This window comes from Schistocerca cancellata, chromosome 12 (assembly GCF_023864275.1).
Source record: "Schistocerca cancellata isolate TAMUIC-IGC-003103 chromosome 12, iqSchCanc2.1, whole genome shotgun sequence".
Classification (NCBI taxonomy): Eukaryota; Metazoa; Arthropoda; class Insecta; order Orthoptera; family Acrididae; genus Schistocerca; species Schistocerca cancellata.
This window is the reverse complement of record NC_064637.1, coordinates 6,571,737-6,588,823: the sequence shown is the minus strand read 5'-3', so window position 1 is coordinate 6,588,823 and position 17,087 is coordinate 6,571,737. Positions and strand designations below refer to the sequence as shown.

The 17,087-nt window shown below is 42.2% G+C and overlaps 1 protein-coding gene across 1 annotated transcript; it reads left to right on the top strand.

Moving 5' to 3' along the window:
• Positions 1-209: 209 nt before the first annotated feature.
• Positions 210-16,862, top strand: LOC126109827 (calexcitin-2-like). The gene is made up of 7 exons (XM_049914882.1): positions 210-314; positions 4,284-4,364; positions 7,709-7,761; positions 11,022-11,141; positions 12,635-12,749; positions 15,147-15,244; positions 16,331-16,862. The coding sequence occupies exons 2-7, from the start codon at positions 4,313-4,315 to the stop codon at positions 16,445-16,447; spliced, it is 555 nt and encodes a 184-aa protein (XP_049770839.1). The 5' UTR covers positions 210-314; positions 4,284-4,312; the 3' UTR covers positions 16,448-16,862.
• The last annotated feature ends 225 nt before the right edge of the window (positions 16,863-17,087 follow it).

Sequence of the window (17,087 nt, the reverse complement as noted above, 5' to 3'; positions counted from 1 at the left end):
GTAATCCAGGGCTGCAGCAGCTCTCTACGCTCGCTGTTATCTCTCCGATATGGAGACAGCACTCGAGATAATCTGCTCTCGAGACGACGGAGCCTCATCGAGCAATGCGCTTCTGCGTGTCTCCCGATAGCGCTGTCTTAATTACGCCCATTATCCCCTCACAAACACTCAGAGCGGCTCTTGTACGTCACTCGCCCGCCTATATATTCACCGCAGTGGACGGCAGCTGTCAGCTGGACACCTGGCCCGCGCATCCAGAAGCCGAGTCGTCTTCCAACTGGAGCCTCCTGTTCACAGCTTCTCTTCGGCAACAGGTATGCGGGGAATATCCAGTATCAGCATCTGACTGTACAGTATTTCAGGATTAATGTGTAAATATTTTGGGAGGCGGTTGTATAGACTAATCCCTTTAAAAACACTTCATCGGCCAGAGTTCGACAGTCTTCCACAAAGCCGCTAGCGCAAGTACGATTTTTCGTGGGCTAATATCTAGGGTTTTGTTGATCACAGATAACGGGTAAAGTATTTCACCTAGCTCTCGGCCTAACGACCATTCGGTATACCTTTTAGAAAAAAAGCTGTCCTCTAGCTATCCTAGAATACAGGGTCGAAATATAAACATTACATACGTCCTCCAGCCCAGGTACATTGAGCAAATCGTTTGGTTCTTTTGAGGTATGGTCTATGGTACACATTAGTTGCTTTACAAAAGAACATTTGTTGATCGACGGACCCTTAGAAAGCCTCCAAAAATCGTAAGTTTTCGCCACGAAAAGTATCTATTGTGGGGATTTCCACATCCAACTATACGTATGTTCTTAAGAAACTATTTTCTGGGAACTTGGAAACTTTTTCGATATCATTTGTGTTACCAAGATTCAGAAATTAAAAAGTTACAGCACTTACGTACAAAATGGCAAAAATCGGTTTTCAACCGTTTTTGCACCATGGTCTGCTGTTATCTAAATAACTAACCACAATAAAACTGTCAGGTTTTGACTACACACTCTTTAGAAATTTATCTAGAAACACCATTCACCCATTTTCGACAACCTGAATCCGTTACCTAGATACACCAGAAAAATCACGAATTCTGTGCACCAAAAGTTGGAATTGTCCAAATGGCCATGAACCGTGTTTTATTTTCAAAAAATATTCGTAATAATTTGTTCCACTTACTAGCGACTCATCAAGAATATTAACACATTTAACCACACTATGTGAGCGTTGAAGTAGTTGCCAGGGAGTAACTGATGAAATCATAAGCAAATTCCTTTTTAACAAATGGTAATTTATTCGCTTTAATGGTGCCTAAATCTTTTTTGAAAAAGAAACAGATTTGAAATTATAATCAGAAAGCACCTTCTAAATATCAAGTTATAATTTATTCAGAGGTAGAAAGAAAGAACTGTTTGACTGAATCAGCTTTCGGGCTGAGAACCTTGCCGCTCCCTTTTGACACGGCCGTAGTTACGACCTTTCACAATAACCTCTGAAAGACTACACTGGTGCAAATCTGCGACGCAGCAGATTACTTTAAACCAAAAGTTTTAACAATTCACACAAGCACACAACCTATGCAGCCCGTAGGAGGGATGGAAATGGTACAAAACACTAAAATTAAAATATTAACTTTGCCACCGAAGGTGCAAGTTGATTTAACTTCTAAGAAAAGTCTTACGGTGGAAGGGTGGCAACTTTATACACTAAAATGACCATTTAAATAAAAGCCCATTAAATGCAATCTTATGTAAAATTCTACAAGGTTGGCCAAACAATAGTTAAGATGTTCTACAGTACACGGATACCGCCTCTCAAGATCACAGGCAATAATATTTAATTTTCCAAAACATGTTTCAGGTATTGGGCCGTTACACTCCAAGCAATAAATTCGTTAATACACCAAATCCGACAAACATGACAGAGGCAGCTACTAACGTACGGCAGATTGATAGGGAAATTACCGAACAACCCGAACCGCAGGTTGTTCTAACCCGCCGCTACTCCACAAGGGAAAAACGGACCACCCAATTTATAAACAACCACCTTCCCGCGGGTGAGCAAACGGAGAAGAATGGTGGGACGACCCCAAAACAAAGAGGCTGGTGACCTCACCAAGAAAACAAGTAGAGTTTAACAAGTAAATGAAACAATATATCACCAATCACTTAACTTCTAATAAACTGCAATTTCTGGAGAAGACCTGGCGCAGCACTCCCAAATCGCTCTCCCGAAGCGTCCGCTCCAGCCGCTTCGACAGACGCAGGAAGGCGCGCCGATCTCCCGTCTCACGGCGTCGCAGCTCGCGCCGGCCAGACCGACGTCGTGGTTTCACTCCTGCTGCTCTCGTGTCGGCCGCGAAGCCACTACCCTTCGCTATACGGCGCGGCCCACTGGACTCACGTGGCGACCTCACGTGCGCCGACGCTCGAGGCGGACAAGTCATCTCGTGTGTCAGTGCGCGACCGACCAACCGATCGACCCAACCGCCAATGACCGTTGCCTGAGCAACTCGAGCAGACTGGCGGCCTAACGCGCAGACTCAGATGCAGGAACTAAGCCCCGACCGGGCGACCACTCGCTGAGTTCTCTTACTGGCGGAGTGGAAAGACTCTCATTTATCCGTCTTTAAAGGTTGATCCGAACGAATGACATGCTAGCACTTCGGACGACAGACAGACATTAACTGCCTCACAAATTCGGACGAGAGACAGACTAGCAAATTGAGGACGAGAGACTGATCCAGACTGCCTAGCTGGCGAACTCATAGCGCCCCTCAAATGCACGTGAACGGACAACCTTTCCCCTTCCCCACCAGAGGGAGACACCAAAGAGCTGCGAATGCCACAGCGGCGCCACCGCCGGAAACGGAGGGCGACTGCTTCACACTACGCGCTGCGGCACGCTCTTCAAAACAACAATTTTTACCAAGGCTCAGGCCATTACTATAATTTCTGTTCATGGTGAAACACCAAAATTTTTACAATAAGTCCTTAAGAGGATTTTCGAGAAACTGTGAAAGTTTTTTCGATATCAGTGTCCGTTACCCAGATCCAGAGGTTCAAAGTCACCGTACGTATGCAAGCAAAATATCCACGTAATATCGAACCTGAAGCGTAAATATGGTTTTAACGGCCGTAGTGATCACATAGCAAGGGTTCTGGGATTACAAAAAAATCTCTGCGATAAGCAAACTACGTTTTCAGTGATAATTCTTCACCAATAAAACTTTAAAAGCCTCTGTGTTTGAATAATGGGCAGTTCATGAGTATACAGCCTGACTCGATACAGAAATTATTCGTCCGTGCCACATGGCAGCATAAGCACCTGACAAGACATTGTTTTGTCGTGCAAAATTCTTCGTGCTCGCACACCGAACACAACATATCCGGCTGGCGCCCCAGGTTGCAGAAAACACAAGAAGGAAGGAAACAGCATTACTTAGATTTGCAGTCACTGTTAAAAGATTTAATTGTATGTTTAGTTTCGTGGTTCAAATGGCTCTGAGCACTATGGGACTCAACTGCTGAGGTCATTAGTCCCCTAGAACTTAGAACTAGTTAAACCTAACTAACCTAAGGACATCACAAACATCCATGCCCGAGGCAGGATTCGAACCTGCGACCGTAGCCGTCTTTTAGTTTCATGCAGTGGTAATAGTTTAAATGACTTGGTTATGCTTATCTGAATATTGGTTTATTGATTTGGTTAGGGAGTAGTTTTCGAGAGGCGTCCCCCACCTAAAGCTACGCATTAGCGAGGAAATGCTCTTTCACAATGTAGTGATGTTCTTGATGGAATTTTACTTTGGTACAACTCTGCACGGCGCTTTGTGCAGCTTCAGACTTCTCTACACGCTAACAAGTAAACAAATATCCTCATTCCAGTCACATATTTCGTTTGGCACCAGATGTGTCTGTACTGTCGCTGGTTAGTGTACCTGTGGTAGCGAGTGTAATGCTGGTCGGGTCTGGAGGAATCCCTCAGCCCCGAGACTGCCCTGTCCGGCAGGGAGGGGGTTACTTGTTTGAACTCAGGATACGTTCTGATGTAACACAACAGACCGGCGTAGGGATTCCTTTAAGCCGTAGAGCCTCGTTCGGTTTTAGCGATTTCAGCTATTGTTTTATTTTACACTCACTTTCAATTAATATTAGCTATTAGTTTGAAAACAGAACTCTTGTTGTCAACGACACTGTCATGTTTATAAACTTTTTGTGTTTTTCATATGAGAATTAGTACGTGGGTCAACACACTTTAGCTGCTCTGTTTGCTTCTTGCAGGAAGTTAATACAACACCAAAAACAGCGCGATGGCAGACTTCAGGAAGAAGAAACTGATGTACGTCTTCCACGTATTCTTCGGTGAGTCGTCTGGCATAATTATTGATTGTATACAAAAAAATTGCTACAATTACCTGCATAATTACTTCATTATTGGTACAACTGAAGCTTGCGAAATGACGAATTTTCTGGTCACAACAGATAATTTCTTTTTCATGCGGCACCTCATTTCCCACACGGGGACGTGCTGAAAAGTAAAGCCCTCGAAATTGTCATGTGAAAATTCTTGAACCTTTTTTTTAACTAAATAAACGTGAAACGTCCCCTTAGAACAATTTATACAAGACTGTGCTTAAACTGACACACAATATTTTTTAGCGCAACGCAATCTGACTTTCAGAAATCCCTACAAAGGAATGGCCCTAACTAACATTAACCTGTACCTTTCACAAATCACTTACCTCACCAAAAATCTTCGTTACTCGAACTACTGCAATACAGCGAGCGCCACTACTGCCAGCTAAATAAAAGATTCAAACTACGGAAGGCACTAACTACTGATAGGCATAGTTACCAAATGAAAGATTTTAATAGAGAACAAACACTGTATTTACCTTAATAGTCAATATATATATAGCAGTTCATGACATCCATTCGTACAAATGTACTGTTTCTGATGGACACACTTCCAGATTATCCATTCTCAAAAATCCGCCATCTCACTTCCCACATCCACCACTGCTGGCGGCTCACCTCCAACTGCGCAACGCTACGCGCTGTTCACATCCAACTGCCGCTGCCCAACACTACAATGGCAGACAACAATGCAAACTAGCCACAGACTGCACACAGCACAGCCAGTGATTTTCATATAGAGCGCTACGTAACGTTGCCAATAAGAAAACATAAACAGCCTACTTACATAAAGAAAACATAAACAGCCTAATTACATAGCCCCCATACTCCCCACAAAAAAATTTTACAAATTGTTTTGGGCAGTGGGCAATACATATTTGTTAAAATTTTTCATAATCCTAATTACAATAACAAAGAAATCAAATGCACACACTTATTGATAAAATGTTGGTCAAAAGCTAACGTAACTCTGTCGGTGCGTGAGAAACAACGTGTTGTAATCGGGTTTTGACTTTGAAGCCTTTGTCCACACATGGATCAGCCTCACCTAAAGCACGATAACGCCAGGCCACACACGATCGCAGCCTTATCTGCAGCTATCCGATGCCTCGGGTTCACCGTCGTCGATCACCCTCCACACAGCTCCAATTTGGCCCCATCAGGTTTTCATCTGTTTCCAAAACTTACGAACACCTTCGAGGAGCTCACTTTGACAGTGACGAAGCGGTGCACGCAGAGGTGAGGTCGTGGCTCCGTCAACAAGGTCAGGCACTCTACAGTGACGGTATCAACAAAGTGGTCTCTCGTTGGGAGAAATGCGTTCGTCGCCAGGGTGACTATGTTGAGAAATAAATATGTACACGTGAAGAAGAAACATGTAGAATGTTAGCAACGTTTGGTTTACTGAAAAGCCTACATAATTTTTACATAAAAATTGGAAGGCATTACTTTTCAGCTCTTCCTCGTGTTACTGTAGTGAATGCCCTCCGTCTCGATGTTATAAATACTCATGTTCATAATTTCAGTGTAATAAAAATTCTCTACTTCCTACCACCTTCCTTAGCGACAACCTATTCCACTCTTATTTACTGAAAGTCTCAGTTTACCTCTCTGTTATTACTTAAATCTGCCTCCACGCATATCGCAACATTTAGTGTTTCTGATTTTAGCTTTCTCATTGCATTAATAATTTTAGCTTTTCGTTGAACTGTAATGACCTTTCGAAATTTCGCCTCGGTCTTCTTCACAGGTTGTTGAATGTACAGATGACATAACATCGCAGATCAGCTACAACTCTGTACAAGTCCCTTCTCAAATTATGCTTCCCTGTCTTGCCTCTCAACTCTTACAACTGCCATCTGGTTTCTGTACGAGTTGTAAAAACCCATCCGCTCCCTGCATTTTATCCTTGTTGCATTCAGATTTTCAAATAGTGTATTCCATCAGCATTGTGAAAACTTTCACTAAATCTGCAAATACCTCGCTAGTTACAGTATCTCTCTGGAACCAAAACTGATCATCCACGAGGTCGGCTTCTACCTGTTTTTCCATTCCTCTGTAAATAATCTGTTTGATTATTTTCCAAGCGTGAGTAATCACATTGATAATTCAATACTGTTCACACCTATCAGCAACTGCCTCCTTTCGAATCGGTATTAATTAATTGTTGAAGCGTGTTGGTATTTCTCCTCACTCATACATCTGTCACACTATCTGGAATAATTCAGCCGTGTCTCCCAGGCATCTCAGCATCTCTGAGGGAGCTTCGTCTGGTTCAGGGACCTTGGTCGACTTAGGTCTTTCGGAGCTCCGTAAAATACCTGGCACACCATCATACCTATCATTTCATCTGCGTGTACTTGCTCTTCCCTTTCTATGTGGTTGGGTCTCAGTTCATTGGCCTTGGACAGCAGGTCTCTATACAGGAGGAAACCACAAAAACGCCACACGTCACCGCGCCTAATACACTGTAGGGAAACCGTTGGCATTCGAAACATCTTCCCATGACCTCAGGGTGCATAAATACAGGTCCTGCATGGTTTTCAAGTCGATTTTATGCCATTCCTCCGGGAAAATATAGGCAAGTTGAGACTGAGAGGAATATCGTTCACGCACTCTTCTCTCAAAAGTAGACCACAAAGGGTCAATAATATTGAGATCGGGTTAATGTGGTGGCCAGGTGAGGTGTTACGATTCATCCTCGGGCTCACATGTCAGTCCTGGAGGGTGGGAGAGGTGTGGACATGGGCCGAGTCGTCTTGGGACGCAGCACCGCCATTGGGGAACAAAATGGTCAAACAATCCTTGGCAGTAGTAGGACCGTGGAGAGAGTGACCACGTGGCCCACGGAATACCGCGATGTGGGTGTCCACGTCATCAGCCAACCCTACAGTGCTGCACACGTGGGACGTAAACTCGACCAGAAGTTGGAAGCAGTGTGGACCGAGTGTCAGACGAGCACACATTTTCCCGTTGCTCCACACTCCAGTATGGGTTCAGTCCTCGTTGTTTCGGTGCTGACAGCGTTTGCGAGTGCGATACTCAGCTTTTGCAGCAGTCGGACCGTTGTTTTACATCGCAATCTGTCACAACATTGGCACTAGTCGCAATAAAAGAATCTTCTAAAATGCGGGATTTCGTAGAGTTGTCATCAAGGGGGAAGGGGCGAGGAAATAAAGGAAGAGTAATCTTGAGTAAGTGGAAAGAAGTTTGGTTTCGTGCTTAGCAAATATAGCCACAGCTACTGAGAAATACAGCATGAAGCATCTCATTTTGCCTCTTTTTTCCAGATGTCAACAGGAGCGGCACGATTGACAAGAAGGATTTTGAGATGGCCATTGAGGTAATTATATTTTATTTATATGTGCTGAAGAATTTTCTGCTCCAGTCAAGGGGATATTGTCAGAAGTTTTGAAATTAATGACCAATCTGACATGAACCAAGTAATTATAAATATCAATATAACAATTGTAGAAGTTATAAGTGATCTACATCCGAGGGTCACTATTAAAGTTAACCTGTAGCAAACAGTAACGAGACTAAACTCTTGGGCGTGTGGATCCAGAATAACATCAAGTGGAGCATGCACGTTGTAGATGCTAACACAAATTTGAGTAAAGGTCATTATATTCTAAGGATCTTGAAAATCTGCACAAATAAGCAGATGTTTGTGGTTCACTAACAGATATAAAAAAGGCTACGTATCATATGGGGCTAAAATTGCACAACAAGCGTGCAAAGCCGTTTTGGTTTTTGTTTCGGTAGATGTTAGCAGATCCCTTTTCGCAACGTGTAACTCAAGTCATGCCAAACAAACAAACGCTGCTCGTAACGTCTCTCACGTGACGCAGAGTAACGTCAGGAGACGTTTTAGCGCGCCCATTGGATAGACCGGAGGAAGCCGAGCACAGTGACTTGTGGACTACCCCGAATAACATTTTGTCCAGAAAGAAGTTTTGATTAGCTGCAGGGAAACATCAGCCAGCATTACTTGTAACTTTGTTCGTTACGAACCCATGAAGGGCTGTGCGTCTTTTGTAAATAGCAACCTATTTCCTTTGGTATTCCCTCTGCTCAATACCTGTTCAAAACCGTACCACAGTCTACCGTTCACGTAAACAAGACGTTGTGATCAACGCAACCTAACGCCGAATTTGCTCTGCCAACACACTGTGCAAGTAGGTGATGTAAAGCAATTCGCACACTTTCCGGAGTTGACTAGTAAACGAATCGAAACAGAAGAGAAATACACTCCAGTCATTCAGTCAGCCGTCTCTAGTTGAAGGTTTGGGTTGTGTAGGTAGTTCCGCGTAGTCAGCGCGTACACAACTTTCCCACTAAAGCGCGCTCCGCTAAGCAGAACAGCGCAGGCGCAGCGCTCGTCCGTCTCCGCACTACGAGATGGCGCTGTCTTAGAGACGGTCCAAATTCTGCTTCCGCCGATCCGCGTATTAATATGTAATGCAGCCAATGAGATTGCTGCTAACGTAGAACCTTTTCTCCTCACGAATTACACTCACACAGTGATACCTGAACGCTCGAGGTATTATTACGAGTGTACAGACCTCCGAGTAGTCAGTCTGCATTAGTCTGCATTAATCTGTTGTCAAGTTTCAGTCTGCGCCTAATAAGATTATCATATTCCTCTACATAGCCATGAAGATAAATGTATAGACATTTGTCAAGTATCAGAGATATGAGAATAAGATTAACGTACCAAGACCCAAAGGAACCTCAGATTGTCAATTGTAAATAGCATCCAGAACCAAGTTAAGATATTTTTATGCTTGTTATTATTTTAATAAATGTGTGTGAAAATTAATCAAGTTCTGTTTAAATGTGGTCACTGTCAATCTGGTACTCTAAGTGCGCAAGTGGCATTTCTATCGTCTGACCTAATGGCAGAAGATAAACACGCCACGATAAGACCACGAGACATATTGCTGACACTCACCTACTTCGTTAGAGCGGCAAGCCAAATAATCTGATGGTGTGTCTACCGAAGGTCTTACAGTACACACACCACAGTTTGTCTGACAAGAATCTCCAACAACGAAGAGATGGTAGTAATGCTACTCACCTACAGAGAAAATAAGTTAGCAGTACAGTAACAACAATGTTTTCTTGTTTGTAATACGAATTCACAACTGCAGTTCACACTTGCACAGACAACTAACTGATAAGCAACTCGACAAGTGCAGAACTGGACCGAAACAAAACCTGGCCATTAGGACTCACCAACTCACTGACTTGAACTTTTGAATTCTGGCTATCAGCTGACGCTAGCTTTGTGCACAATGCCTGTTTAAGGATGGGTGGGTGGGAGATACTACAAAGCTGTAATATGTGAGACTATTATATTTTAGATACTAATGTAAAAGACGCAAACAGTAAAAAGTACATAAACAAATTAGAGACTGAACTATATTTGTGTAACTACGTGCTGTATCTTCTTAAATTTGTAAAATTGATTGGTACTATCTTGGGGGGGGGGGGTCAAAAGTTTTGGAGCGCAGATGGAACCACAACAACCACCCAAGAATGATCTGCAAACTCTTTAGTTTGTAACTGCAGTATTTCCGATACCAACATCTTATTCTAGCAAAGTTATATATTTTTGGATAGAGCAAGTTAGGTGACTCAAAACTATAAACTTAAATTTCCAAAAGATTATATCTTAAAGATTGAAAAATTCTAGAGTACAGTTAATTTGAGTAGCAATAACTTTCGAAACAGGAAGATTTGGGTAAACATAAAACGTTTGTTTCAAAGAGGAGAATGAAGTATTTGTTGTAATGCACTACTAGGAGAATCGATTATAGTCAGGGTTGAATTGATAAGAGTTTGAGGTGAATCATAAAGTTAGAAAATTGCATTACAGAAATAGTATAGAAAATGTATCTGCATGAACTATTAACACTATTGTCATCAGGTGTCTGTCCTGAATGGCAGTTGAAAACACAAACTTTATGTAAGAATCTGGAGATTTCGTATATTCAAGTTACAGCATTTTTTTAGTTTCTCTGGCAATTCAGGAGACATCAGCTTGAAAACTACAACAGGTAGAGAAAAAGTTTGTGTCTACATATCAACCAATAGAGTGTCACTGCGAGTTTCGATAGGTGATACGCATTGTGGCATAGGTGCACTGTGGGCTCAGCACGTCAGAATGAGTAAAGCAATCGTTTGCTCCATACCGTCACATTGATTAAGAAAAGAAAGTTCACGCCCCAGACAGGCAACCCAACAAAAACTCATCGAAAGTGAGCTGTCATCGTGCCTTACCATGCAATCTGTGACAGCGAGACGGAGGATATTGACATTTGTCGCATCACAAATGGTGGCCATATACACAACCTGTCAGGCGAGTTAGAAACTTGGAGACACACTATATTCACTTACAAGTGACTATTTTCTCTACATCTTGTTCTTTTTACGGCAGTCGACATCTGAAACCCCGGAAGTACTTATCAGTGACACTGTTCGGAGTAGAAAACAGAAAAGGATAGTAGTCGTTATTTGAGGGGTAGGTTTATTTGGTGAGTGGAGGTGTTACACCAGAGGTGGGCAGGTGGGTGTGACCACAGCTGTGCCGTGTTCCAGAAAATCTGCCGCAGCCGCGGCTGGGCCGAGGGCAGCGCGGAGCAGCAGAAGACGCGGGGCGCCCTGCTGGAGGTGTGGCAGGCTCTGCAGCAAAGGGCGGACGCCGACAGCGACGGGGAGGTGAGTAGGCTGGAGGCTGGGGGCTGGAGGCTGGTGGCTCACATTATTGTCCGAGTGAGGCCATACCTGTTATTCTGTCACACCTTTATTCCCAATTTTTTCTAATTAAAAACCTCTGATCACCTTTCCCATTTTCTACAATACCTGAGTATCTCAGAATAATAAAAATGTTGAAATAAACAGTACCTGTTTTTCTAAAAAAACTATTTATTAAAAATAAAAATGTTAGCACTGCTGCTGTGGTAAACTGACATGTCGGTTTTTAACATGAGTTATTAGTAAAAAGTGAAAAAAGAGCTTAGACTGTACAAATCCCGAAAAACAGCGATTATTTATAACTTAAATACCGTCATCGCTCTCAACGGGTCAGTTTTCGCATCTCGTGTTGCAACTAATTTCCGTCCGCTTCTGGAATTTCCGGGGCTGCGCAGTGTATAGCCATCTTGTGAGTGAGATATTCTGTAACACTCTTCGTTCTTTCTCTCTTTGTGTCTATCGGTCTTCTGACAAACATGTCACATAATTTACTACCTGATGTTTCGGGCATGGTCGCAACTGTTCCATGTAGTTGACTACACCTGTCTGTGTTAACTGTTTGTTTTGTGTCCACACGTTGATAGCTGACATGCTGGCCGGGAGAATACAAATACTGATGACTTGTTAATGCTACTAGTATGAGTATCTGCAGGTACTAACCGGTGTAGAAAAAACATATTACTCCTAACAGCTGTAGCTATTAGGTTGCCAGTGATGTAAACACTGATGTAATGTTTTGCAGAATGCTGCGACATGGGTAGTTATCCCCCAAACATCCTGTGTATGGCCAGTTGGAGCATTGATTTGAGGAAAGGGGCCAAACAGCAGGCCATCAGCCCCATCATGCTAGGGGAAGATGGGGAAGGAATTCGGCCGTGCTCTCTCACAGTAACCATCGCGGCTTTTACGTGTAGCGATTTAGGGAAATCACAGAAAACCTAAATGGGGATGATCGGACGCGTGTAGAACCGTCGTTCTCCTGAATGCGAGTCCCGTGTCTGAACCTTCTCGCCCCCTTTCTCGGTCGATGTATATGGTTGCTTCCATTTAAGTTTTCGCCAATACGAACACCGACGAACTCGAAGTTTTCTACGCTCTTTATTATTTCTTCTTGATGCACTAGATTAACAGGAAGTGAGATATTTTTGACAGTACAAAAGTGAATGAACTACATTTTTCAAAGATTAAATCTAGGACTATTTTGCGACATCAGTCAGTAACTTTCACAAAAAATTCGTTTACTGTTTTCACAATGTATGCTTCTTTGCTCATCTTCACCATAGTGCTTGCATTACCTACAAACACATACACGCATTAACTTGGAGACGTGTGCAGTAGCCGATATTTCCATCGAGCGGTGGCAGCAAAACTAATTTTCGTCACACGGAGAAGTCACAGTCCTTTTCCCCATTTGTTTACCACTGGCCACTGATTGCCTGGCGTGTGCCCACTGACAGGTAAGCGAGGCGGAGTGGATCCAGATGTGGGACGACTTCGCCAAGGGCGGCGACTCGGCGCTCCACTGGCAGAGCCGCTACCGGGACTTCATGTTCCAGCACGTCGACGCCTCAGGTACAGTAGCGGGCTGGACGAGTCCACGGAGAAGGTTCCTCTAGCAGAACCCTTCTTTCTTGCATTATAATTGTGATGCTAATAATATGGATAGAAGCTGGAGTAATGAATTAAAATTTGTTCCTAAGTCAGGTCTTGAACCCAGGTCGTCCGCTTACTAGACACAGTGCTAACCACTACACGGCTGTGACACTATGGCTCACACCACACTGCCCTAGTCCAAGGCTGTCCCTAACACAAACGCGAAGTCACGCCTTCTGCAGTGGTGTGGCGGTTGGCACACCACTGCAGTGGGGGACCCGGTTTCAAGTCCTGGTGTTGGCAAAAAATTTTAACTCTTTACTTCAGCTCCTATCGCTATCGAAGATAAAGTTGAGACTCATATGTCTGTAGGAAACTGTAATTTAATCAGTTATCAATACGTCATACCTTATAGCTTTCACAAAACACGCATCATCCTAGACATAAAAATCTTGATTACTTTTGAATACACTATAGTGATCAATGTGATACAAACATGTACTATTAAAAACAGTCTTGATCACGATTTATTTATTAAGGTGACCAGTTTCGACCACTACTGTGGTCATCTTCAGACCATTGAGTAGGAACCTCAATCTGCTGGAGAATCACTCAGTGGTCTCAATGGTCTGAAGATGACCACAGTAGTGGTCGAAACCGGTCAGCTTAATAAATGAATTGTGATCAAGACTGTTTTTAATAGTAAATATAAAAATCCTGGATGAGTAAAACCATCATAACTTCCAACTTTCCCAACAAGCTACGTACCTGTGTATCATAATGTTTACCTTTCTGCAAATTATACAAAAGATTTCATGTACCTCAGCAATGCTTCAGTATCTGTGTCTTGGGATGACTTTTTAGCATGAATCACAACTATAATTCGCAGAATTGTAGGAGAAGGATGTAGGACCTTTGAGCCAAATTTGAATCTTATGTGTCTTAGTGCGGAAAAATGATGGGGTTTTAAGAAAGGCAGCCTTTAATTCTTTTGCCTTGTGCAAAGTGAAAATTGTAAATAACAATTAATTTTAGTACTTATATTATTTTTGGTGAACTTGAAGATGCTTGGAGTTACTAATTACATCTTCTTGACCAGGGGTCCCAAGTTGATATATGTGCAAATTAAAACACGAATTTCCATTGAATCCACTATAATTGCTCTTCCACTCACATATTCTAAAACAAAATCTCTCCACATAAAATACGTTTACAAGAATTGACACAAGACTAGTTCTTCACAGACAAATGATACATTATGAACAGTTTAGACATCTTGAAGCAATGTAACAAAAAACACCTAACTGGCATGCCTTCAGTCTTTCTATACACTATTTCCTCGTGGAAATCTTTGACAAGGGCAAACATATCATATTACTAACAACTTTCTAAACAAAGCTGAATTCAGATAAATGTAGATATATTTTGACATTAAAATTGAAATGTAAGAAAACGATAGCTTCAGTTTTTTAATTAACTTCTCATTTAAAACCTAAAGTTCGCAGAATACATGGTGTATTTACAAATGGTTCAAATGGCTCTGAGCACTATGGGACTTAACATCTGTGGTAATCAGTCCCCTAGAACTTAGAACTACTTAAACCTAACTAACCTAAGAACATCACACACATCCATGCCCGAGGCAGGATTCGCACCTGCGACCGTAGCTGTCACGCGGTTCCGGACTGAGCGCCTAGAACCGCTAGATCACTGCGGCCGGCTGTATTTACATAGGTTAAAACTTATACGTCTTCCATTCTTTTATGATAGGTTTTTGATCAATGAAATTGCACTTTTGTATTCAGCAAAGTGAAAACTAAAACTTAGTAAGAAAATTCTATGTATAAAAATTTGCATTAATTTTTTGGCAGATTTGTAGTTCATCTTGTAGCAAATACATCCAATTAATAATTTCATATGAATTAAAAGTCTTCCCTTGTATGTGTTTGCTTCTTCCAAATGAAATAATAGGATATCCATCTTGGTTTGAGAAATACTATATGTAGGTATCGTGCCAAATTATAGCTAAAAGGATCGCTCAGATGAGCTGTCGTGGGTGTGGCTATGGTTATTTCCTCATTAGCCCAAGTATATGTCATAATTCAGCCATAACCATGTAGCAAAAGTATGTCTTGGGTACAATTTGTGCTTGCTGTTGGGTGCTTCATATTACGAATTTTGCCATCTTCCCAGTGGTTTACATAAGAGAAAGTTTGGTGTTACTTGCTATAAGTATGCAGTACAGTGAAAATGATTTCTTTACACCTCAGCACTAGGATTAACTAATCTCACATTGTCGTGGCTCTGTGGACGTAACTCGTCATTTTAACGCGTACTCCTTTGGAGCTGACAGTTGCCACCTTTTCCTTTCGACAGGTGACGGGAGTATCGACCTGGACGAGTTCGTCAAAGTCTACACCAGCTACGGCATCTCAGCAGACGAGTGCAAGAACGCCTTCAGCAAGTTCACCAACGTAAGTTTGGTTCCGACGACAACAAGTGAGGCAGTAGAATAGCCTACTGCACTCACAGCGGCTTAGCTCTGGAACCAGAGGGGAGGACACAGTAGCTCACGCTCACTGCTCTTCATCACTTGTAAGGCGCTCTGTGAAGGCGTCTCATAAAGCAGTCTGAACGTTATGTCCGATAATGTGCTTGTTATAACATAAAGGAATTGATGTAGATTTCACCACAGGCTGTAGGGGTTAACACATTACAGGCGACACTCGTTGTTGACACTGTCAGTAGTGTAGAGTGTAGACTGTCTTCAGAAATGAACAGCTGCAGCTGAATGGTCGCATGTCACCGTTTTATACATTCAACCTCCAGACCCAGTTTGCTAGCAGGCTACCCCCAGCAGCTATGAAGTCGACCGTTCAGTCCCAAAACGCGGTTGCCAGAACAAGCTGTCTTTGTTGGAATTTTCACGACTCGAGTGAAGATGGTCAGATACAATGCGAGGCATATACTTATTCTGTTATTCTTTTTTTTTTTAATAAAAAACTGTTTATTGTACTGCACAAGTATGACGCTTCCCTCAGCTGGACCCTTTAAAACAGTTTACTAACTAGGTGCCAAACCTTGACAACAAAAATCCATTTCATCTGCTTAAACGAACTCATAGAACAAGTTAGATCTGTTAAAAGCAGTAGTCCTCTTCTCTTATATGCAAGATGCTGAATCTCGTTAGTGACCAATTATGAGACTTGATGCATTTCTACTTTTCTTATAACCTATCTTTCGAGTGCCTCTACTCTGTTGAGATTATGGGCCATCATTAAGGACTCAAATACACAGAAAGAAACCATTGTCAACATCGTCATATAGCGTTTTGTATTTGTACTTCTATAGATGCCTTTCTTGTTGTGGATATTTTGATTTGACCACTTGCTCCTTTCATTTCACTACATCTTACATCGGTTGTAAACTGTTATCTGTTCTTTTTTATTCTTATTTTTTTATATCTGTATTAACTATTTCATCATGAATGTGTATTTGACCACACAGAAACAAACGCACAAATGTTATGCCGAGGGCTGAATTTCGTGTGTCTCTTACAGAATCAGACTGTGAAGGTTACACCGCAAGTCTTCGAGAAGCTGTGGAGTGAGTTCTTCTCTTCAACGGACCCTCAAGCTCCAGGAAACTTCATCTTTGGCAAAACTTCATTCGATTAGGCCTCTGTAGGAAGTGAGACAGAGGAAGAGGGAAAATGATGATGGAGGAGGGATGAGAAGACAAAGCATACGGAAATGGCCCTCTCTTATGGATGTGCACAGCTGAAGATCCACTAATCCCAGTGTCGGCAGTTACTGCTCTGCTGTTATATGTTATGAGGGACAGCAATGGTATCCATTGGTCACCAGGCAGGGCCATCTCTTCTGCTGTTTGCTCCACACATCCATGACCCAGACTCTCTTAAATTCATGCAACAAAAAGGAGAAGACATATAAGTGCATATTACTGTCATAGACATAGGCCTGTACAAATTATCACTATTGTTTTCATTCTGTTATCAAAGTAATGTTCCCCACGCGAGTTCCTCACACACACACACACACACTCCGTTAACTTTATCTGGACCTGACACACAATTATTCCTCAATTTCCTCTGTTAAAATGAAAATAGTTTTTACAAATATAACAGATAATTATTTTATTTAATGAAGAAGGTGGTGCAGATCATGTATAACTCTGTGCTGAACAATATTTTGTATTTATATGAGTTGTTGAAAATAAAGAAAAGACATGACCAAACAAATATGGTTTCAGTTCCTGTCATCATTCCTGCAAAATTAAACAAGAAACAGGTGTCAT